We start from the raw sequence: 22441 nt of genomic DNA, 5'->3' as shown, positions 1-22441 counted from the left end.
ACCCTCACTGTAAAGTCCGTTCTCAGTGTTTGTATACTGGAGGCTTCAGGTTTCCACATCAAGTTGCATACTGGACCATATTGTCTCCAAATTAGTTGCGTTGTCACAAATCATAGGTACGTGTCTTAAACTTTTTTTCAATGAGCACAGAGTAACTTTCCCCCCCTTTATGAATACATCATTATGCACAATGAAGCTCAAACATCCAACAAGAAAAAAAAAGAAGAAAAATACAATTTTGAGTGGAGAGGAGATTCAACAAACAGAATAAACAATTTCTTCCGGTTTAAATCACAGATACAGATAGTAGCCTCCCTTCTTCCTGTACAACTGTTCAGCAAAACTGTTCCTGGACTTGAGCTTCCTGCTGTTGCACCAAGTGGTGGTCCTGGTCTGGGAATACTTGTCAGCTAGCAAAAAAAAAAAAAAAAAAAAAAAAAACCCATTGAAGATGTCAGTGAGGTCATCAGTTTGGATTTGAGACTTCAAATTTGTAAGAAAAAACCTGCATAACAACTTGGAGCTTTAAAGACATAAAGGGTCTAATGAAAAGATACTATTGAGTTGCATTATGGGAATTGTAGGATCAAGCTTGACCCAAACTAGGGACTAAAAGTCAAGATATTTGACCTCTTTTTTTTGTTTTTTACCTAAATCTGTCCCTCAACTTTATGGTAATACAAAATCGCTGTAGTGTCTCTTTAATGACATCACCCCTGGTTCAAGCCTAATCTGTACATAATGCAGCCCAGTTTCAACATATTAGAGACTCATTTATATTGAGTAGATCAGTTTAACACCTTGAGTGTTCCTATGAGAGTTCATAACTATTCAATAACAAGTTTAAATAGAGTTCATTGCACTTCATGGTTGTTTTCTTTTCCTTATTACTATTCTTTTCTAACACAATTCCAGTAGAGACTTATAATGAGTCACTGGTAGCCTATTTACATGATAATTTAATGCTGGTGACCTTATTGTGCTTTCTGGCTTCTATCACTACTTTCTGATGTCACACCTAGCGTCTCTGGATGTTTTTCTAACCGGGCTAAAAGATGCTTGCTTGATCATGACAGACTGATTGTTTGAGTGGTGATCTGGACTCAGGGGGTAATGATTTAATGAGGTATTGTGTTTGGTACCCTCGCCGCAGCGTATTGCCTCCTCCATATGGGTCATTATTCTAAGGAGGAACAATAAACTTTGATTAGGCAACGCTGTCCCTTCTTCCTATCGATCCTCTCTGTGATGAACTGTACAGTTTATCCATACTGTAGCTTGTTAAACACCCCGCTGGCGTTATAATTAATCGTATTTAGCTTGTTCGTGGGTCAGCAATAACGCGCATGACGTGTCTTTGCTGAATGGACGATATTTGTTTATGTGGCTGTTTTCAGATTGATTGGATGATTTCTTTTGTTTCCTCTATTGCTTTTTTATGGTCTGTTGTTTCTTTTGATTGGAAATTGTAGGGACAGATGTTCCTAAAAAGTTTTTTCTCTGTCAATGTAACATTTACACAGTTTTTAATGTCAGGGGGAGTTGTAACAGGACGGTCATCTTTTCATAAAAAGAAATTGTTTTTCTAAAAAAAGATGTTTATCTTAAAAAGTAATCCAGTTTAAACAACAGCTCTTAATAAGTCAACTCTTGGCTCCTGCAAGCGACTACAGATGTTATGCTTCACAACATTAACCTTGCCTTTAATTACTTTTATTGACTTCATCCAGACAGGAATCAGGAAAACATGAAATGAAGTGTAGACGTGACTGCACATCATGAGAGAAATATTTGTTATGGTTATTTTCAATCATGTGTCTTATCCTGAATTATATTTACTCATATGAGTTTATCTACAAGAGGAGTTTCATTATGCTTTGAAGTATTTTATGAACCTTTTTTTGCTGGATCTTGATTAGAAAGCGTCTTATGTGCTGCAGAGGAGTCAAAAGCATGTTGTAGACTTGTCTTCCTTATTTATTTATTTTTTTTATTCCACAGATTGAAAGGAAGAAACCAGGACAAAGTCACAGACCATGCATTTTTGCAAACATGTCCCCTGCTCTCCGTGCGCTTGCAGAGGCGGGAGGGAGGTTGGGGAGGGTGAGGAAGAGGAGGAGGAGGAGGGGGGTGGGGGGGTCTCTGCTGCTAGACGCCGTCCCCCGGACACGCTTGGCTTCATCTTCCATTTGAGCTGTCAGTGTGCAATCAGCAGACATGGAGAGCACTCTGCCTGGGCTGTGACATTACTCTGACCTCTGCGGGGTCCCTCACACCGCTAACAGGCCCCGCCACTCCTCCTCCTCCTCCTCCTCCTCTTCCTCCTCTCTGGGGGTTGAATAATTCACCGTCAGGAGGTGGTTGTGAACGGACAGGGTCAGTGGTTTGATTCCCTCTGGGATCAGCCAAAACTATAAAATATAATGCACTCTATGTATTTATCACCATTTCTATCACTGACGTTCATTGCTCTCGTTAGGTCCCAGCAAAACACACAGAGTGGGCACCTCAGCATGTCTCTTGGAACATTCAGTTCTGTTTATTTAATGCAGCATGTATAGAAGACATAAATAAATGGATGTTTAACGATTTCCTGCAACCTAACAATGACAAAACATTGTTATTGGCGCTAAAGCCTCTGCAGTGAAATACTGTATGTTCCTGTTTGGGTATTCTGTCTCTGGAGTGTACCACACCAGTCAGAAGAGCCACATAAACATAACATGAGCTTCCTTTATTATCTAAAAATATATTCAGAGTAAGAGGTTTTCCTCTTGAGCGGGTTAAACTATTTCACCCCCCCACCCCACCCACCCCTTTCTGGTCTGTGAGACAGTTATGGTTAATTCAAGGAGTTTTAATGGGAAAAAGCAAATTTGTTTATCTGTGAGATCTCTGCATCGGCTCGCAGTTATCTCAGTTTTTCTGGAGACTTTGATGGTATCGCACAATCTTCATCAGCCAGTGAAGTTGTCATGTAAACACTTTTACTTTCCTATCTGTGTTGGCTGAACAACTGAGATTTAAAGTTCACTCTCTCTCTGGGAAACTGTAGTTTACAGAACAAGGTGTTGTGCAGCTACTGGAGATTGACATTTTCCTGATAAAAACATGGAATTTTTGAACAATTTACGTCAAGAGAATTAACTTTCCATCTCAAGTTTTATGATTACAAAGCTTTTTCTAATTCTATCTGATATGAACCTCTTGAATGGGTCATCTGTCACAGTCCCTCTGGTACACCAAGGGTTAAATCAAACATCGGTGGAGCTGTTTTCTGGTTTTTTGCCAGATTGCACTGCACGCTCCATTGTTAACATTGTTTAAAAAGCGGACAGAAAACATTCATTTTTTCCCTTCGCATTTGATTAGCAGCTTTGTCTTGTCGTGCTTGTGTTTTGCATTTGTATTCGCAATTGGATTTGATTGTTTTAGTTGTTTGTTTGCACCCAATGTGCCGCATGCATTTCAATGCTATGTGCTTCCTCGGTGCTCTGATGACAAAATTTGCCAGCTTTTTTTTTTTTACCCCCTCCCCCTTGCGTTGGAATAACAGCTGCTTTTTTGAAGGTTTTAATAGGAAAATATAACAGACTCCATGTCGGCGCTGAGGAGGGCGGTGTTAGAGCTTCATTTAGTACAGATAAAACCTCTACTGTTCTACACGAGGCTGTCAACACTTCATGTCAGCACTGACTCACACGCAAATCCTCCCTCTTTACGTGCTCCTTCACTTATTCTCTGTTCCCCTTCCACCGTCATCCCTTCCCTTCTTTCGTCTAATTTCTTCCTTCCTCCGTTTCTACTGTGTGAATCTGATGGTGGACGGTGTTCGTGTAAGTGATTAGGTTTCACGTGCATCTCTGGTTCTGTGGTCTCTCTCTCTCTCTTGTGTGTGTGTGTGTGTGCGTACTGTATATGTGTGTGTGTGTGTGTGTGTTAATGAAATCCCCCTCCCTTGGGCTCAGGTGTCACTGCAGCTCTCCCTCCCCTCTTTTGAATAGAAAGCTCAGTCCTGAGGATCAACATAAGGGCAAAGGTTTTAGACAGTTTCCCATGTACTGAATAAATTAGCCGCTGCTGTGTGGGTGATGTGTGTGTATATGTGTGTATGTGTGTGTGTGTGTGTGTGTGTGTGTGTGTGAGAAGGGGGAAAAAAAAAAAGACCGCTCAGCACACACATAAAAGGCAGTGCTTTGGTGTTTCGAGCCTGGCGCACACTGGCTCAGCCCCTTTCAAAGCCTGTGGTCATATTACTGAGCGAGGGGTCAAAGGTCAAAGTCAATGAGCCACCGCATACAGAAGGAGCTGTGTTCTAGCGGAGCCGCCGCTCGGCTTTTCTTCCGTGTTAAACATCGGCCTCTCGGTGTTGTTTTGATGTAATGACAGCCGTGTTTCTGGATCAGCACACACACTGCGGACGAGCGCACGTGCAGAGAGGCGAATGTGTGTCACTCTCTATACTTATCATCCCAAATTTAGTTTGAGGAAGTTTGATTTAGAAGCTTTTCATTTCAGACTTTTTTTTTTGTGTGTCAGAGCGACCCAGATTTAAAAGCACGGTCATCGCTGGCTATCTCCTGTGGCTTATCTCTGATATCAAAAAGGTGCCTGGAGGTATGACAGGGATGTATGGAGAGCACACACACATACACACACACACACACAAATACCAACCTACTCTGAGCCTCTAAAAACCTGGGAAGCAGTCATCAGCTTAGCAATAGTCTCCCATACTGAAAGCATTTAATCCGCAGATCGACTTTGTAAAAGTAATCTATACACATTATGAAATTGAATCGGAGGCCATCACATACTACGAGAAGCAATCATCATTACCGACTACATCGTTCATGGTGGTTTAGTTTTATCCATATGCTACAACTTTATGTGTCCAGATAACCCCTCTCCTCCTCCTCTTCCTCCTCCTCCTCCTCCTCCTCCTCCTCCCCCAGTCAAACATTACATGCCAGGCTATTCCTGTATTGTTGCTGTGTGCATGTTTACCTGCAGTGTCACTGGGGTAGGCGCTTGTCCTGCACCGCATTGCATGATTTAATCCATTTATAAGCCTGTTTTACATTACTGATTATCATTTTATAACTTTTGAATGTGTGTCCCACCCCAAAGGAGGCTCTCAAGGTTTCAATCCATTTCACTATAGTATAAAAATCAGGCCTCAGAGATTTGAAACTTGGGCGGTATGAAGACATTTTGTCATACCGTCCTGTCATACATGATCAATGTATGACAAAAATACAGAAATAAAGTTTACTTACTTACATCCCTTAAATATCTTGTATTGTGGATAATGTAGCTTACCAAAAGCAGGACTTGCAATTTATGGCAGTAATGCATCAACGAGATAAAATACTGTGGTTTTTCTTGCATGTTATTCACCGGATTATTCATTATTTATATCACAATATACATTGACATCATGATAAAAAATTAAATATACCATGATATAAGATTTCCAAACTGCTATATCTGCTCATGTTGTTAAAGTCATGTTATTGTTGTATTGTGTGTGCAGATCGATTTGAAAAGTCTGCTTTATGGATAAAAAGCATACAATTACATTTCCTGTCATTAAGGATAGATAAGGATTACTGGCACCCTTATGAGTTGATAAAATTCTCACATTCAAACCATTTAGATTATTAATTAGAAATCAATCAGTCATCAGCCTAAAACAAGTCTTTTTCTTCTTAGTTCCTGGAACTCAAATTCAATTCTGGACTCAGTTTTCACTTGACAACAAATCAGCACATAAATGTTTTATTAGCATTATTAAGTATCATTAAACCTAATAGCAGTTGTGTTAAGTAATTAAATGCATTAAGTGCTGTACTTAAGTACAGTTTTAAGGTAACGGTTTCATATTTTGCCACTTAATAGGCCACTACATGTCAACAGCTATTGTTACTTTGCAGATTAAGATTCTTCATATAAAACATGTGATCAGCCTATAAAATATAATGCACCACTATAGATTAAAGTGCCAAACACTTCATTAAGGACATTAAAATTAGTTTCACATTTACCAACTACAATACTAAAATTCTGTTTACACTTAAACACATCAGTGACAATAGTCAATTAATATAATATATGATAATATAACACTGACAGAGGTCATTCTGATGCATAATTACAAGTTTTACTTTTGATACTTTGCTGAAAAAATGTCTGTACATCTACATAAATAAAAGAATTGAATGGAGGACCTTTACTTGTACCAGAGTTGTTGTTGTTTTTTTAACATTGTTTTATTGCTTCTTAAATGAAAGCTAGACTTAGGCTACTTATATAACTGCTGTTGCTGCTTTTCTGCATTTTTCTGCTATTGGTGTTTTAATTCATATAATATAGGCAAGTCAAGTTTATTTGTACAGCACATTTCAACAACAAGGCAATTCAAAGTCCTTTTCATATACATATACAGTATATATAATATGTTCTTTTCATTTTTTTACACATTTTTAGCCCACATAGTTATTGTAAAATATACAAATCGCAGGATCTTTATTATATTTGTTTTCCCAAAAATATATTTCCAACTCTGTCTCTGTCCTCTTCATGCTCTCCAGAGGATAAAAATAATTATATACTATAAATAATAGTTGCAGTGGCGGGTAATCGGCACCTGGCGGCGGTAAGGTGCGGTGACGTCATCACTTGACCTCACAAAGATGGCGGCAGCCATGATCGGGTACCGTCGGTTCGCTTCCGTTTCTAGAAAACTGGGAAGTTATTTGTTCAAATCGGTTTTTGTCGCCCAGGCGGCGACGTACGGCGTCAAAATGGACTCTGCGGGGCCAGCTAAGGTCTGACAGTCATGTTTTTTCTATTTTTGGTTAATTGTTAACTGTGTCATGACTTCATTCTATCCGTAATGATGATGTCAAAACAAAAACCTTCATCAGCTGCTGTTGTTGTTTCTGTGTAGTATTTATCTGCGATGTTAGATAACGGTTAAACTTCACATGACCCACATGTTTGTCATACGGTTGTTTCATGTGTGTTTTCTCCTCCACAGTTGGAGTTTGCGGTGCAGATGACATGTGAGAGCTGTGCGGATAAAGTCAGAGCTGCTTTAGAGGGTAAACCAGGTAAACAAACAAACAAGAACAACAAAAAACAGGAAACGGTTCACTATGATTGTGTAAGAAGCAGTTTTTTTTGCTTGGTGCTGTTTCTCAGTGCCTGTTTACATCCTCATTTGTAACTGATAACTCTGTGTAATGGTCTGTGAAGTAGAAACTGCTCTAATTTCTAGTGTGTGACACAGCAGAGGACCATAACAACAGATAGAGTCAGTCTGCTTTTATCTATTGCTTGTTTGTCACTGACCTTTCTTCATGCATACCAGTGTAGATGTTGCTGACAACACTCCAGCATGTCATATTACTCAAAGACAGGTTTGTTTACACGACACTGGAGCTGCAACGATTAATCGATCAACAGAAAACAACTATTTTGATAATTGATAAATCATTCAGGTCATTTTTCAAGCAGAACAATTGTCAAACATTTGATGGTTCCAGTGTCTCAGTTGTGAAAACTTGCTGCTTTTACTTGTCTTACATTTTCACAATTGAATATTTTTTGGATTTTGGACAGTTAACGGGACAAAAGATGTTTGATGATGTCGCTTTGTGCTCTAGGAAACTGATGTAATTATAATCTGCAGATTAATTGATAATACAAACAATTGTCAGTGCGACCCTACATAGCACAGTTCAAGTAAAGTCGATGTGCTTAACATTGAAATGCACATATCAACAAGTGCCAGGCTCATATGAACATAATATATACAATATTAAACATATTTGTGGGTGCGTAAATTACTTAAAATGTACTTGAAAATGTACTTAAAAGAGCTGTGTAATGTTGTAATGGTTTTTTATTTATTTAAATGCTAAACTTATGTGCTAAACTAAAGGCTAGCGTAGTATTCAATTTACAGTATATATGAGGAATAAAGCTTCCAGTAATAAATGGATGATGATTAGATATTTGTTTGGGTTTAATTTGAGCTGTTATTTAATGGAAAATCAGCTTTTCGACTCAACACTATTAACTAAAAACTAAGAACTTTTTTTTTGCTATAATTAGTACCAAATTTCATCATTCTTACCAGGAAACTTTCCAGAAAAACCCACAAGACACACATATAACTAGTCATAAATGATTAACTAGTATGTTTTTAAATATAGACACAGTTCGTAGTTTGTTCCACAACCTTAGTCGGTCTGTACTGTCGTCAGTAAGCAGGTCAGATATTTTCTGAAGAGACAAATAATTAAGTGTTTTAAAGGCCTCTAGTATGACGTAGATGCACAGTAACCGACATGTCACATCATGTTGGAGCATGTGCAGGAATCTGCAGGTCTTTGGAAAACCAGAAGTGTTATAAATGATCTAAATTAAAGGCCTCTATAAAGTATTATAATTCATTGTGTACAGTTTGTAGAGGTCTTACATTTCACAGTGCAATGACAAGTTTCTTTGTGGTTCTTTTCCACACTTTGACTACAACACGAAGACAATACGCCTCAAGTGTTTTCCTCCATATTTCATCCTTATTTTGTTTTCCTCTTCCTTAAACTGATCATTTGTAGTTTCAGAACTTTTGCTCGCTTCCTCGTAAACACTGCAAGCTTTGTATTTCCACTTTAAATTGAGTCCCACACAGTATTGAAAATAAATAATTTACTTATTTATTTGCACGGTAAAACAAAGCAAGCAGAAACACAACAACAACGGAGAAGATGCAAATCGTGCAGGTGAGATTTAGAAAACTCTGAGAGGCTTATAGAAGGAATCTCACCTTAATATGCATTATAAACAAATACAGAAGTCATGTAATCCATAACAATAAGCAAACAAGCAGCTACAGGATCAAAAAGCAAATATGAAGCCGGCAGCATAAATCAAGCAAAGACATAAAATAAATGAAATAATGTAATGAGGGTGTGTGTGTACTGGTTTTACAGTTTAAATTGAGCTTTGTGAACTCTTCCTCCTAACTTTGTTGCTGCATATATTTGCATAGTTGCAGCTTGAGATTACTTTTATTATCAATATTTTCAAATAATTGAGTAATAGTCCATAAAATGTCAGAAATGAGTGGAAAAATGTCCATCACAAGTTTACCAGAGCCCAAGATGACATCTTTTAATTGCTTATTTAGTCTGAAACAGTCCAAAACCCCAAAATATTCAGTGAAATAAAACAATGAATGTTTGTCCTTTTTGCTTGATAAATGAGAAAACAACTAATTGAGCATCAACATTATTGTGGATTCATTTCTGTCAGTCGACTGTTTCTCTCTGCGCTGTTGTTTCCTGTCGTTTCTCTGTGTCATCGTGCTGTTGATGATGATGATGACATCAGCGGGTGTCGATGTGTTTGCAGGAGTGCAGTCGGTCAGTGTGGACGTCAGTAAGGAGGAGGTGTTGGTGGAATCTGTTCTGACCAGCGCGGAGGTTCAGGCTCTGATAGAAAGCACCGGACGCCGTGCCGTGCTGAAGGGCATCGGAGGATCAGAGAAAGGTGAGAAACCGCAAACATGAGCTTCTCTAGTACCAACTAGAATACGTCCATAGCACTGAGTATCAAAGATAACCTTACTTACTCTTTTAAATTAGATATTAACCAACATAAATCAACAATTTGCCTATTTTAGACTTATTTAGGGAAAGTTCTTGCACAATATGAAGTATGCTTTCAATGGATGGTTTAATTGTGTGACAAAAGTTTATAGTAACACAGTGAAGTTGCTGTTAATCTGCTGTTAATTAATCTCCCTGCAGAGCAACAATACTTGGATTAAATACTGTTCCAGTTTTTTTAAACACTGGTTCTATTCACACAAATCAAAAGGGTGACAAATCACGAGAAGACGGCTCTATGTGCATATTTATGGTACATAATATGTGGTGTAGCTGCATTACAGGAGTGTCAAGACATTTAGTTCAGCTAACCTCTCAAACTGCCTCTCTAGCTGTATTTCTGTGTATTTTCATGTTCAGCACAAAGTTTCCCACAGATAACATCAAATGTAAACGGGGAAGTATAATCCGATCACAAGCGGTCACCCGAGACGCATTTGTGATGCATTCTTATTCTATATGTGAACCGCGATCCGTATCAAGGTGTGTTCAGGGTCGCGGGGTTGTAAACATACGAGCCGTTTAGGATCATCTGTGTGTGTTTTTTATGACAGACCTGGGTGCGGCGGTGGCCATGCTGTCTGGCGTAGGGAAGATTCAGGGAGTGGTACGTTTCCTCCAGCTGTCTGCGGAGAGTTGCTTGATTGACGGGACTGTTGACGGGTTGGAGCCTGGACCCCACGGCATCCATGTCCACACCCTGGGAGACCTCACAAAGGACTGTCTCAGGTAGATGATAGGACCACTGTTTGGTAAAAGTATAAGCAATATAAGCATATTACTGAGCTCAAACCTCTGAGTTAAAAAGCTTCATACGCAGAGAGGGTTGTAGAAAATGTAAGAATGATGACATTTTTATATTTTACAATGTCTGAGCTTTAAGTTTGTTTTTTGGGCCATCCTTGATCCTCCAGATGTGGTCCAGTTAACGATATTTCAGCTTAAATGAACTCGGTACAGATACTAAGAGTCCTACATAGATCTGGGAAGTATTTTTCCTCGCTGTGAATTCCCATTTCAAACTTTTCTTTTTAATATATAATTTTTAATATATCATCATATAAACACAAGAGTCTCCTGAATAATTAAACCATATTACAGTTTTATGGTGTGACCATCTGTATGTAGCCTAATTATTTAAAGAAATCTTTTTTTCCTACTGTCAGTTTGGTGTGGTGGATGGCTTTAAGTATGACAATATCCATTAGGAAGCAAGTCAGAGGGAAGAAACTCACAACACTGTCATGTCAGTTTGAAACAAAACACCAAACTGTACCCATTTACCCATCATCTCATAGTGAACTGACTTAAACTTATGAATGTATTATTATGTTTCTACAAAGTGTAATCTTTGGTTTTCACTTGGCATTAGCAGTGCAGGTAACTGAATTGTAAGCTCAGTGGTATTTCTACTAGATATGCATCTTGGGAGTTGTAGTATATATACAGTACCAGTCAAAAGTTTGGACACATTTTCTCATTCAAGGAAATCGGAAGGTGTGTCTAAACTTTTGACTGGTACTGTATATATAGTACACAACATATCAGACTTTTTATGGTATAGAAGGATAAAGTCATTGTCTCTGATGTTTTCAAAGTCCACAAACCATTTATCAAGATGGGAGACAGGGAATTTAATCACTGATATTAAGAAATATTTCAAAATAAGGGCTTTAAAACAGAAAATTTAATCATATAACCAAACAATCAATCATTTCTTTTCAGGAAGCAAAGCGAAAGCATCCATAGACACCCCCCCCCCCCCCCCAAAAAAAAAAAAAATTCACATCATAAAACATTATATAAGACATTTTGTGCGACATCATGGTGGCCTGGGGGCTGTGACTCATGCGTACCACGTAAAACCGCAACATCCCAGTTTCCAGTCCAGCTGGGGATACTTTGTTACATGTCATCCCCGTCCCTCTGCCTCCACATTTCCAGTCTGTCTCTCGACAACACATACTATCAATTAAAGGCAAAAACTTCTTAAAATTCTTAAAAGGACAGTATTTTCTAACACAGATGCTCCTCTTCTGTGCTGATGATTCATCCGGGTGTGCTCAAACTGTCAGTCAGAGAGTGAACGAGACTGCAAAGCAACCCCTTTCTTATGTTTAATTAAATTGAATTTCTCCGTCTCTACAGTTGCGGAGAGCACTATAACCCCTTCGGAAGACAACACGGTGGTCCGGAAGACTCTGAAAGGGTACAGTCATATCTTTTTTTTTTTCTGAGAGCTCCATAAACATACAGCTCGCCATACAGTACGATCATTCATTTTTATAAGTCCTAAAGTCTACTTGCCAGAACATTTAGGTGTACGAGGATCAAGGAGCGAAAATTCTTTATATCATAAATCCTCACAAAGTCACTCCTGAGATTTTCAACACAGGCCAAATATGAGATGTGATTTCCAGCTCGGATTGCCAAATTTGTCCCGCAGGAACTATTTGGAGCAGTTCTGTTCCAGGTGCTAAATTTTCAGTAAAGTGTGTGAAAAGAGCTGCAACTGTTTCACTGGCTTTCACGCTGTGTGCTCCGTGTGTATTTATTTGTTGTTGTTTTTTTGTTTTTTTTTTATGGTTCACTGTTATTTATTCGTTGTGTGTCACTGTGGTATTGTCTAATTCTCACATGCAGTATTGTTGCGCAGCATGTAGGTGATCTGGGAAATATCATTGCCGGACCAGATGGCAGAGCCTCATTTAGACTAGAAGACAGTCAGCTAAAGGTAACACACATACACACACACATACACACACTCATACACACATACATGACACTGGTTGTAAGCCAGATAACTACAATATATTGAGCTTAGGAAATATGTGTTTTTTATCGCCTGATTTGTGAAACAACACCAGACAGCAGGTTGTAATTTCTCCTTATTTGACACCCTGGTGCTCACGCTGCAGGTATGGGATGTGATTGGCCGTTCGCTGGTCGTGGACGCGGAGGAGGACGACCTGGGTCGAGGCGCTCACCCCCTCTCCAAAAAGACCGGAAACTCTGGAGAGAGGTGGGTCAACAGCAGTAGGATTAATTGAGGGATACACAGATAGGATACAAGACGAGATTAAAGTGTTCGTTGATTCATTCAATATTACAGGAGGTGGACAAAATAACAGAAACACTTGATGTCATAATACAGTCGGAACATTAGCGCTAGTTGCTGAGAGGTGGTGGTTTTGGTAGTAATATTATATTGTAGACACAGACGTACAGTTGGTGTGTATGTAACATTACAACATGTGTGTATATATAATGCTGTGTGTTATATTGATTTATGTTGTCTTGATAATGGTTTATTTGAAAAGTCAAAATGAGGGATTTCTGTGAAAAGAATTGTTTTGTTATATTTATCCTTGTCATGCAGGTCTGTGGAATGAACATTATCAGCCATATTATACTAAATCAATATGTCAAAAGGAATTGTTGTATTGATTTTAACCACATATGCAGCCCTTGTTTTTGTCAGTAAGGCATTCAATTTAAGTTCCCATAAACAGATTTTGTCACTGTAGTTTGATTAATCGAGCAAATTATTAAAATGTTCAATCTTTCGAGAGACTAAAAAGTGTAATTAAAATGATTTAACGGTCATGTCAAACATTATGGGTGCTCTTAAAAGGCTGCTATTAAGTAAAATCAATCAGCAAAACATTAGAATGAAGTGTGTTGTACATTTCTTACTCTACTGTCTTCATTTGCATATCGTCCTTAATTTCATCCAGATCTAGACAGAGTATGATGGCGTCCTCGTCGTCGCCGACTCTTCATCATTTTTCTGTCTCCTCTGCAGGCTGGCCTGCGGCATCATTGCCCGATCGTCAGGCCTTTTCCAAAACCCCAAGCAGATCTGCGCCTGCGACGGGGTCACGCTGTGGGAGGAGAGAGACAGACCGATAGCCGGGAAAGGTCGAAGCAAGGCCAAAACGGAGACGCCGGCAGCGCACCTCTGAACAGCCGGATCTGTGACTTTTCGCGTTAACGATCTGCGTCCGGCGGGTTGAACGGAAAGAGCTTCTTGAAGAGAAACGGAGAGAGGACTGTTTGTTGACAGCGGTAGAGACAGTTGAGAGTCAGAGCTGAAGCGAGGAAGACGAAAGCACAGACGAATGTGTTGCCAGACAGCTGGACAGATGACCAAAGAAAGATTTTTTTTTTTTTTTCCTTTTCAATGATAAAAACAAAAGCTCTTACAGTTACAGTTAGTGTCCGCGGAGGGTTGTAAAAGCACTAAAGCAGATTAAAACAGCCTGGGACTTTATAAATGTCACCTGATTAGCTAGATCTCCGTTAACGCTGCTAAATGTTTGCTTAACCAGTCGACTCTGACACAACTGTCTCATCATGGTTTAAAATGATGCACTTGTAAGATTTGAGATATTAGTTTCGACTGTGCACTGGCTGAGATAAATACCCTTTAATTTGCCATTAAAATGTCTTAAGATAATTATGCAAACTTCCTAAAAGCACTTATAGTAAAAAACAAACAAACATCACACTGGTAACATCCTGCTGCTCTCACATCACATTAAACATTGTGCATTAGCTCAGCTTATTTTAAAAGATAGAGATTATGATTTGGTAAACATACAACATACAAATGAGATTACAACATTGTGTGATTCTAAACTTTATTATATTTACTGTTACAACAACTAGAAACCGTCTCGCTAACATAGACCGACTACACAAACACACCTCAGTTTCCCATCAACTTCATTTGTAATAAGTTTTTTGATTGAGAATGTATAAAAAAACTAGTTTAAAAGCTAACAGAAAGGTTGAAATAGGCTTAAAGACATATTAGATAACTGGTTTTAATGACCAGCTTCGCCACCTCCAAGTGGTAATAAACAACGTGTCACAACCTGGCTCAACACTGGACAAAGTAGGGGCGACCACACATGAGTAATTTATTGTAGATAGTTTATTGTACATAACTAAAGACCAATCAACCAAACAGGGTCGTCACATTATGAATATATATAGTCGTACGGAGAGCTTGACCAAACCTTCTGACTAAACCGAAACACGTGCACTTCCAGGATCACAGGTTTACATGTGAACCCACCACAGTGTGTTATCTGAAGCTATTCCACCTATTAAAAGAAGTACAATAAACTCAACGACCGAACATATAGAGGTCATCTGCACCCACCACCACCGCCGCCGTTATCACCGTTCCTGCCTCAGTGTGTTCATTATAAATCCATAAGGTGGGGTGAGTGACTTGGGTAAGAGAGATTAGAAAAAGCTTGGGAGAGAGAGTCAAATTCCATCTAGAGTGAAAGGGCAAAAGTTTGAGAGGGGTGGGGGATGGGGGGAGGGAGGTTTGAAGGATTGTGTGCTCAGCTGTTTTTTTTTTTTTCCCAACATGGAGTGTGTGTATAGAGTTCTTTATGGTTGCTGTGGCCGACTTTACAGCCACACAATGCTTGAATGTGACATTTTCTTGTAAATCATAATCATAAATCCTTTTGATTACTGAGATTGTGCTTTGGTGATTCAAGTTTTAATATAACGTACAAAAACTTCTACCTGCTGACTCTGCTTGTTGATTTCTGTTGAGACATTTTTCTTTTTCTTGATGAAGACGTCAATGCCGGGGACGTCGTTTTCGTGCGCCGCGTCGGCCGTATGAGAGTGTGTAGCAAGTTCTGCATTGATTTTTTTTTTTTTTTTCAAATTGAGCATCTGTCTTGTCCTGGTGACGCCTGAATAAGTTTATTGAATTTCCCCCCTCAAATGTTCAGGCGCTGTCTCCTCGTTTCCATATCTGTCTGATGGCTGCAGCTAAAACTTGCTTTTTTTTTTTATAATTGATTCATTTTTTGATGCATAATTTTGTCAGAAAATAGTGAAATTGCCACCACAATTCAACTTTTGTCTTAAAAATTATGTTTTTAAATTCCTTTGGTCCAACAATTAGTCCGAACCCCAAATAAGGCTGTAAATCATTTTAAATGATCAATTAATCTGTTGATTATTTTCTTGATTAATGGTTTTAGTCGTTTGGCCTATAAAATGTAAAAAAAAGGGGTGAGAAATGTCAATTAATGTCTCCCAAACTCAAGGTGCAACCACAAATATCTTGTTTTGTCTCAACCAACAGTCCATAACCTTAAAATATTCAGTTTACCATCATAGAAGACTAAATAAAACAAGAAAATAATCACATTCACAAACTGGAATGAAAGAATTTTTGTATTTTTTCTTTAAAAAAAAATGACTCAAAACGATTAATCGATTATGAAAATAGTAATCGCCTGTAGATCGACTAATAGTTGCAGCTCTAAAACAGAGAAAAGAAACCCTCACATCTGAAAAGCCAGGGAATGTCTGACATCTGCTCGATAAATCAAATTTTGCAGCTTAAATCTCCACCTGATTGTCAATCAATCCCTCATTCAAACCCTACCTGGTGTGTGTATATATATGTGCATCTCTGTCATACAAAACCCAAACCAGCTTATAATTTTGCACTTTTACTTGTCTATGCTTCCAGGAGTGACTCATATTTATTGGCACATAACACAGCTCTTTAAACTCAAACTCCCTTCACTTGTTGCCTGTCTCTTCAGGGGAAGCAGAACCCCCATGTGGCTTTAGTGGGTAGCCTTTATTCTTCCAGTGGCTCTAATAAACGACACCAAGCTTTTGTGTGCGTGTGTGTGTGTGTGTATATATGTGCTTGAGTCATTTCATGTGTCGTTTTTTTTTGTGAGGATTCAGCATCCTCCGGGTGCAGCAGCAACAGCAGCAGCAGCAGCAGCAGCCCTCCCCCTCTGCAGACTCTCCAGCAGTATGCCCGACATTCAAACGGAAGCAGGCGCTACCATTTTGAAATACAGCACCGCCTAGGTAAGATGGTAGATCCTTTTATTTAATCGCCTTTTACTGCAGTATTATTGTCATACGAACCGCATGGGAGGTAATTAATCCCGATTCGTCTTAAAGCTCGAGTGATTTGAACGGGTATGTTAAAGCGACAAAGGCTGATCGACCGTGTTGTTGCGCCGGATTCACTCGGTGTTACACTGTATTCATTCCTGTGCGGAAAATGTGATTGTCTGTTGTTACATTGTGTCAATCTTCCTGCTGAGAGCCAGTTTACTGTATCATGTGTTTAGTGTTTCTCAACGGTGTTGCGTGTTACAAGAGGAAATACTGTTTTTTTCTCTCTCTCAGTTTCGCCTTGTGGACTTGTTTTTTTTTTTTTTTTTTGCTTTGGACACCAACAAGCATCCCGTCAGTCTCGCCGTTCACGTTTTTTTTTTTTTAACAGCAAACGTGGACAATGCTTTAAAGCAGTCCAACGTGTCTTACCAACTTAACTTTCTGTCCTTTAGGTTGTTGTTGTTGTTGTGTTTTTTTTTCGCCTTTAAATAAATGACCTGAGCGGTGAAAATGTGTTGACTCAGCGTCGTGCTGCGTCATCAGAAAAAAAACCAGCTTCCCCTCTTGGTGTATGCCTGAGATGAACCCAGTGTTCATGCAGCAGCCATATGTAACACTAGGTACATACAGTGTACACACACACTGAAGCAAATGACTTGCATATCTGGTTTAATATGTGTTTTTTTTTTTTTTTAATGAACAGCTATATACACGAGGAGGAGGTGGAGAAGAAGAAGAAGGAGGAGGAGGAGGTGGTGGGGGGTGTAGTTCATCAGCTGACTAGAGCCTAAAACGAAAAAATAGAAATGTCATTCTCTGGTGTCATGTTCCACTTCGCCCTTTGATTTACAACCAGCCATAAAGGTTGTGTCAAGAAGGAGAAAAGGTGTTGTACAACCTGTAGGAACACCACGCACTTTGGGCCTGCAGATTAAGGAGCTTGTGAGGAAGGAAACTAGGAGATTTAAGGCGGCTTTTTTCAACACTTTCACACTTTTTTTTTTAACTTATCCGCATACAAGTATACATTTGGGATGAAATATCGGTTCCCGGGAGCCTGTGGTGCAACAGTTAGACAAGGTAGACAATGCAAGACATGAAACAGAACAAATCTGTGCATAACATAATATTGCAAGAGACGAAGGCTGTGGTGCAAAAACAGTATAGACTATAAGACAGGACACTAGTGCAAAAGGACAGTGTAAGCTATGAGACGGAGACTGTAGTGCAAGAGAATAAAGTAACAGTAAAAAGTTTTTTGTGTCTATGTTGTCCAGAGGGTTTGGTGTGTAAAGTTACTATAATCTCATAAACGTTAGTATTGGTGTAAAAAGTGTCTTTTTTTCCAGGTTGCAGCTTCTTCTAGAGTGAGATCTTTAATGAGACACCTCTAGGCTAGACAATAAAAAAAATGTTTTTTCCGTTTCTTCACACGTGTTGTTATCTTGGTTTCTGTGGGGGGAAACTTAACACTGTGTTTTACCTCAGTCTGAGTTTATCTGACTTGTCAGCTCGAAGGCAAATGTGTGGTCTGCGTGCGGTATTCAATTTGTCAGATTTGACTAACCTGGCTGCTAATTCATGCATTTACTTTATCTTACTTTAGAGTGCAAGTTGCTGCTTTAAATTTTGAGTGAAAGCTTGGATTCTTACACAAGTTACTTGTGCGCTCTTCTTAATCCCTGCAAGGTCGGTTATTTATCTGCTTCATCTCTGATTTATAAAGTGTCATGTTGGAGAAATGTATCAAATTAACTGCAACCTCCAAACTCTTGAGTTGCTGCATTTTTAATCTGAGTGAAATCCGGATAGTTTCTTACGTATGTGACGTTTTAAATCTCTGGATCCTTTTTGTCTCTTGAATCTCTGGACAAGTAAAAGTTTCATGTTGGAGAAACTGAGCAGGTCTTGTTATTTTAATTCAAAGTCAGCAGCTCCCCCTCCCCCACAAGCATTTTAAGCCCTGAAAAAGAAACTAAACAGCTGGGTCAGCTATGTCTCGTGTACTGCAGCCTACCCCTGTATTCACACACACACACACACACACACACACACACACACACAACTTCCCTCTCCTCGTCAGACTGCCCTAGAGCCAAAGGTGTGGCTTTGTGCGTGCTTGGTAGTTGTCACATCTGTGGCAGTTGATACTTGTGCGTCGTAGCTAATCCCCTCACTTCTCTTTAACCACAGTCAAGCACATCACTCTTCTGTTTCCTCTCTGCAGCGCCATGGACAAGAGCAACACAGTGAAGCTCTTCGTGGGCAACTTGGCGTTGGACACCACCCAGGAGGAGCTGTCAGCCATCTTCGAACCCTACGGCCAGGTGGTCAGCTGCAGCGTGCTGCGGCAGTTTGCCTTCGTCCACTTGCAGGGCGAGGGCGCCGCCGAGCGCGCCATCCGGGAGCTCAATGGACGGGAGTTTCGTGGACGGAACTTGGTGGTGGAGGAGTCCAGGGGAAGGCCGTTGCACTCCACCAAGGTGTTCGTGGGGAATCTGAGCGGGATGTGCACCACTGAAGATCTCCAGCAGCTCTTCCAGACGTTTGGGAAAGTTCTCGAGTGTGACAAAGTCAAAGGTGAGTGAAGACTCCAAGTAACATTTGAATTGTTTTACATCCTTCCCAAGTTGTGTTTAATGATACTACAGTTGTGGAGCTAGTGTATCAGTGAAGTTATGTCATAGCTAGGGATGGGAATTGATAAGATATTCTTTTTACTGGTCCGATTCTTCATCAATTCCCTTTTCCTGATAAATTTTCTGTGTGGAAAAAAGTAGGCCTGCACAGGTTTTCAGCATCAACTGTTTTATTATCTGTGAGTCTGAACACAGTGTAGAAACATAGTGGAAAGCAGGCTGGAGCAAGTGATTCTACTCAGAGAAGGGATTGTTTTTGAAGATCACCCCCCAAGTTCCCTCAGTACTGTACTACACTGCAGTGTGGTGAGGCAGTGGCCTGTCAGCTAGCCTGTTAGCCCCAGTTGATGGTCTGCTGTCTGTTAGTTAGCTCCGTTAGCTCCAGCAGCAGACCGACAGAACAGCGGCTATCCCTGCAGCCCGGCCCGGTCACAGTACCAGGTCAGTACCGGGTCTTCTCGGTTATTCTGGGTGTGTTTTTATGTGCTGTCTCAGTCCTACCGCCATGACTCCTTCTTGTTGCAAGTGTCCAGCAGCGTAGATGCATGAGTTTGATGTCATTGTTTTGCAACGCGCAACTGTCAGAAAAACATTAATAAAAGGAATTGATAAGCTCGGGGGCATGCCATTCCAATGGATCTAACAATTTGGAACCGGTTCTTAACTGGAACCGGTTCACGATTCCCATCCCTAGTCGTAGTGCAGGTAAGAGATGATATCTGACAGTTGTATTCCAATTGCTTGGTTGCTGAGAGATTTTGAGTGACTGCAAAAGTTCTGCATAAGTTAGTCTGATCATGTGATATGTTATAATACACCAGTGTAAAGTTCTCATTGTGCAAAACAAGATAAACTCTCACATCCTTGTAAAGATGGACAAGGTGGTTTCTTTTGGCACAATTCATACTTAATCTTAGAAGTAAGTAAGTACCTGTGGCAATGCCACTGTGATCCTAATTGTTGTCCCTGCGCTCAATGACAGCCAGGCATTCCTCTTCTGCAGGCTATGCCTTTGTCCACATGGAAAACAAGGAAGATGCGCTCCAGGCCATCGAGGCCCTGCACGGCACCTCATTTAAGGGCCGTCCCCTATCCGTGGAGCTCTCCAAGGTCCAACCCAGCAAACAGGCACCTACAGGGAAAATCCCCTGTGTTAACTGTGGAAAGCAGGGCCACTATGCTGGAGAATGCCCCGTGGGGAAGCCCTCTCTGGAGCAGTACCAGAGTCAGGCAGCGGTCCTGGCCGCCGCCGCTGCTGCTGCCGCCGGCCTGCCATTACAGGTCCAACAAAGCGTGCACAATTCAGTCTACAACACCTCCACGTTTGATCCCACATACGCAGCTCTCACAGGGATCACGACAGGCACACGCACTGATGGAAATCCAGTGAATCCGGCTGTTTATGGTGCCCTTGCCAGCCAGGTGTATGGTGCCAATGTCGCCAATCAGCTTTATGGAACGGTAGCCAATCAGGCAGCTCTTACATCAGGCGCTACGCAAGTATACAGCTCGATGACCCCTAACATCTACGGCCAGGTGGCTGCAAGTCCGGCGGCGGCGGCTGCTGCAGCAGCAGCTGCGGCTGCCTACACAACTCCGGTTTACACCCCAACTATGGCCAACCCTCCCGTCTATCTGGCTGCTGCTCACGGATTAGAAATGCCAACAGCAGCGGCTGCAGTCAACCCCGCCTACACTGTAGCTCCAGCAATTTATGGTGCTGCCACGCCAGCCTACGCTCATATAAGCGCCATGGGTGCGGCGGACCCTACCACAGCCCTCTTTGAGGCAGCCAGGCAGGCACATTATTTTGCTCAAGGCCAGCAGGTAGTGGCTGAACAGCAGTCAGTAGCTGCAGCAGCGGCAGCAGCTGTGGCAAAGTCTGGGGAAAGGGACCGTAGTCCCCTACGGAGGTCAGCACCCCTTTTACCAGACCCAGTGATGAAGCCGTTTATTTACCAGAGAGCCAAGCCACGCCGACCCTTGCTCCCCACACCAGCGGGTCGAGCAGCAGAAGAAGCAGTGGAGGCTGCAGAGGACCCCATGGCCAGGTAGGACATGATCTTTGAGTCTCTTTTTTCCATCAGCTATGCAACATCACTGAAACATTCCCAGAGGCTGCCGAGTTTCAGTTTCTCTTCTTTTCAACTGTTTAAAATACTGCACTGGAATGTCCACTCCACTGTGAAATACTAATGCTAACTCTAGGGATCTGATTTATGTTTTTAGTCATGCTTTTACAGTCTTGTAGGCACATTTCTCATGGCTGATTAAATGCCTTTTTTGCATTTGCCATGCTTCTTGTTTGCTTTATCACTCCCTTGTTAAACCCTGTGTTGCCAAGTGCCATCATAAATGCCCTTGCTGTCCCTCTTCCTACCTAAACCTACCTCTCCCTCCCTAAACCCGTCCCTCTCCGTTCCTTCCCTCTTCCCTTCTCTTAGGTACTATGCTGAGTACTACCAGCAGCTGCAGCAGTACCCCCAGTTCCAGTATGCCTACCCGCCCCCGAGCACAATGACAGCCCTCCCTGGCATGCCGGGAGTCTCTGCTGTGCCAGCAGTCCCCACTGTCTCCGCGATGTCTGCCCAACCGGTCGCCACGCTGGACGCCCTCAGGCCAGTGGTCCCCACCGCTGCGGCAGTAGCAGCCGCCATGGCTGCGCCCAGGGTGTATGAGCCGCCGTTGCCGCCGCCCACGCGCAAGGAGGCCATCCTCCGCCGCCCCGAACTCTCCCTTCACACGCCTGAGCCCCCCTTCCGATAGTCGCACACAACTCTATGCCCCCCCACCCCCCCCCCACCCCTCCTTCTTTGCCCTAAACCTCACCCCTTGACCCGCCTCCTCTTCCACCCCAAACTTGACCACCTTACAGCAGCTGTATGTGTGTGTACGTGAGTGAGTGTGTGCATCTGGGGGCTCTACAGTAAGTGTGTGAGGTGGGGTTTGAAACTGGTGGCTTGGTTGATTAACCTGCTTTACGAGGGACTTGATAAGCTAACCTTGGTCCTGTTTGCATGCACACAGTGCAGCCATGAAAGGGAGGCTCCCATCTGTTGTTTGGGCATTTCTTTGTGCTTCTCAGTTTTACTTTTTTATCGTGCCAGTCTCACACTTGTGCCAGTATTGGACTGATCCGGTCAGTCGTTTCATATGCCTTTATTTCCGCAACCCAGTTATGATTTTCTAAGGCCAAATCTACCATAAAAGACA

General features: G+C 41.2%; 2 protein-coding genes across 5 annotated transcripts; both read left to right on the top strand.

The window, feature by feature from the left end:
* The first annotated feature begins 6656 nt into the window (after window positions 1–6656).
* Window positions 6657–15229, top strand: ccs (copper chaperone for superoxide dismutase). The gene is made up of 8 exons (XM_044341623.1): window positions 6657–6830; window positions 7043–7115; window positions 9424–9561; window positions 10235–10409; window positions 11829–11889; window positions 12337–12414; window positions 12599–12702; window positions 13486–15229. Exons 1-8 carry the CDS (start codon window positions 6696–6698, stop codon window positions 13643–13645), a joined length of 924 nt encoding a protein of 307 aa, XP_044197558.1. The 5' UTR covers window positions 6657–6695; the 3' UTR covers window positions 13646–15229.
* A 703-nt stretch (window positions 15230–15932) lies between these two features.
* Window positions 15933–22113, top strand: rbm14b (RNA binding motif protein 14b). 4 transcript variants are annotated; one of them, XM_044341348.1, is made up of 4 exons: window positions 15934–16553; window positions 18817–19169; window positions 20232–21279; window positions 21673–22113. In XM_044341348.1, exons 2-4 carry the CDS (start codon window positions 18821–18823, stop codon window positions 21992–21994), a joined length of 1719 nt encoding a protein of 572 aa, XP_044197283.1. In that variant the 5' UTR covers window positions 15934–16553; window positions 18817–18820; the 3' UTR covers window positions 21995–22113. The 4 variants fall into 4 exon arrangements, with proteins under 4 accessions (XP_044197284.1, XP_044197283.1, XP_044197281.1 ...); XM_044341346.1 differs by having other exon boundaries at window positions 20211–21279; XM_044341347.1 differs by lacking the exon at window positions 15934–16553 and adding an exon at window positions 16584–16667 and having other exon boundaries at window positions 20211–21279.
* Window positions 22114–22441: the final 328 nt, after the last annotated feature.

Source organism: Thunnus albacares, chromosome 22, assembly GCF_914725855.1.
Source record: "Thunnus albacares chromosome 22, fThuAlb1.1, whole genome shotgun sequence".
Classification (NCBI taxonomy): Eukaryota; Metazoa; Chordata; class Actinopteri; order Scombriformes; family Scombridae; genus Thunnus; species Thunnus albacares.
This window is presented reverse-complemented; position numbering and strand designations above follow the sequence as displayed.

Excerpts from the sequence above, each read along its gene's own strand:
- rbm14b (XM_044341346.1), top strand. The coding sequence starts at position 18,821 with ATGGACAAGAGCAACACAGTGAAGCTCTTCGTGGGCAACTTGGCGTTG. Across the intron at positions 19,170-20,210 it reads CGAGTGTGACAAAGTCAAAG|CCAGGCATTCCTCTTCTGCA; the intron begins GTGAGTGAAGAC and ends GCTCAATGACAG. Across the intron at positions 21,280-21,672 it reads GCAGAGGACCCCATGGCCAG|GTACTATGCTGAGTACTACC; the intron begins GTAGGACATGAT and ends CCCTTCTCTTAG.
- ccs (XM_044341623.1), top strand. The coding sequence starts at position 6,696 with ATGGCGGCAGCCATGATCGGGTACCGTCGGTTCGCTTCCGTTTCTAGA. Across the intron at positions 9,562-10,234 it reads CATCGGAGGATCAGAGAAAG|ACCTGGGTGCGGCGGTGGCC; the intron begins GTGAGAAACCGC and ends TTTTTATGACAG. Across the intron at positions 10,410-11,828 it reads CTCACAAAGGACTGTCTCAG|TTGCGGAGAGCACTATAACC; the intron begins GTAGATGATAGG and ends CCGTCTCTACAG.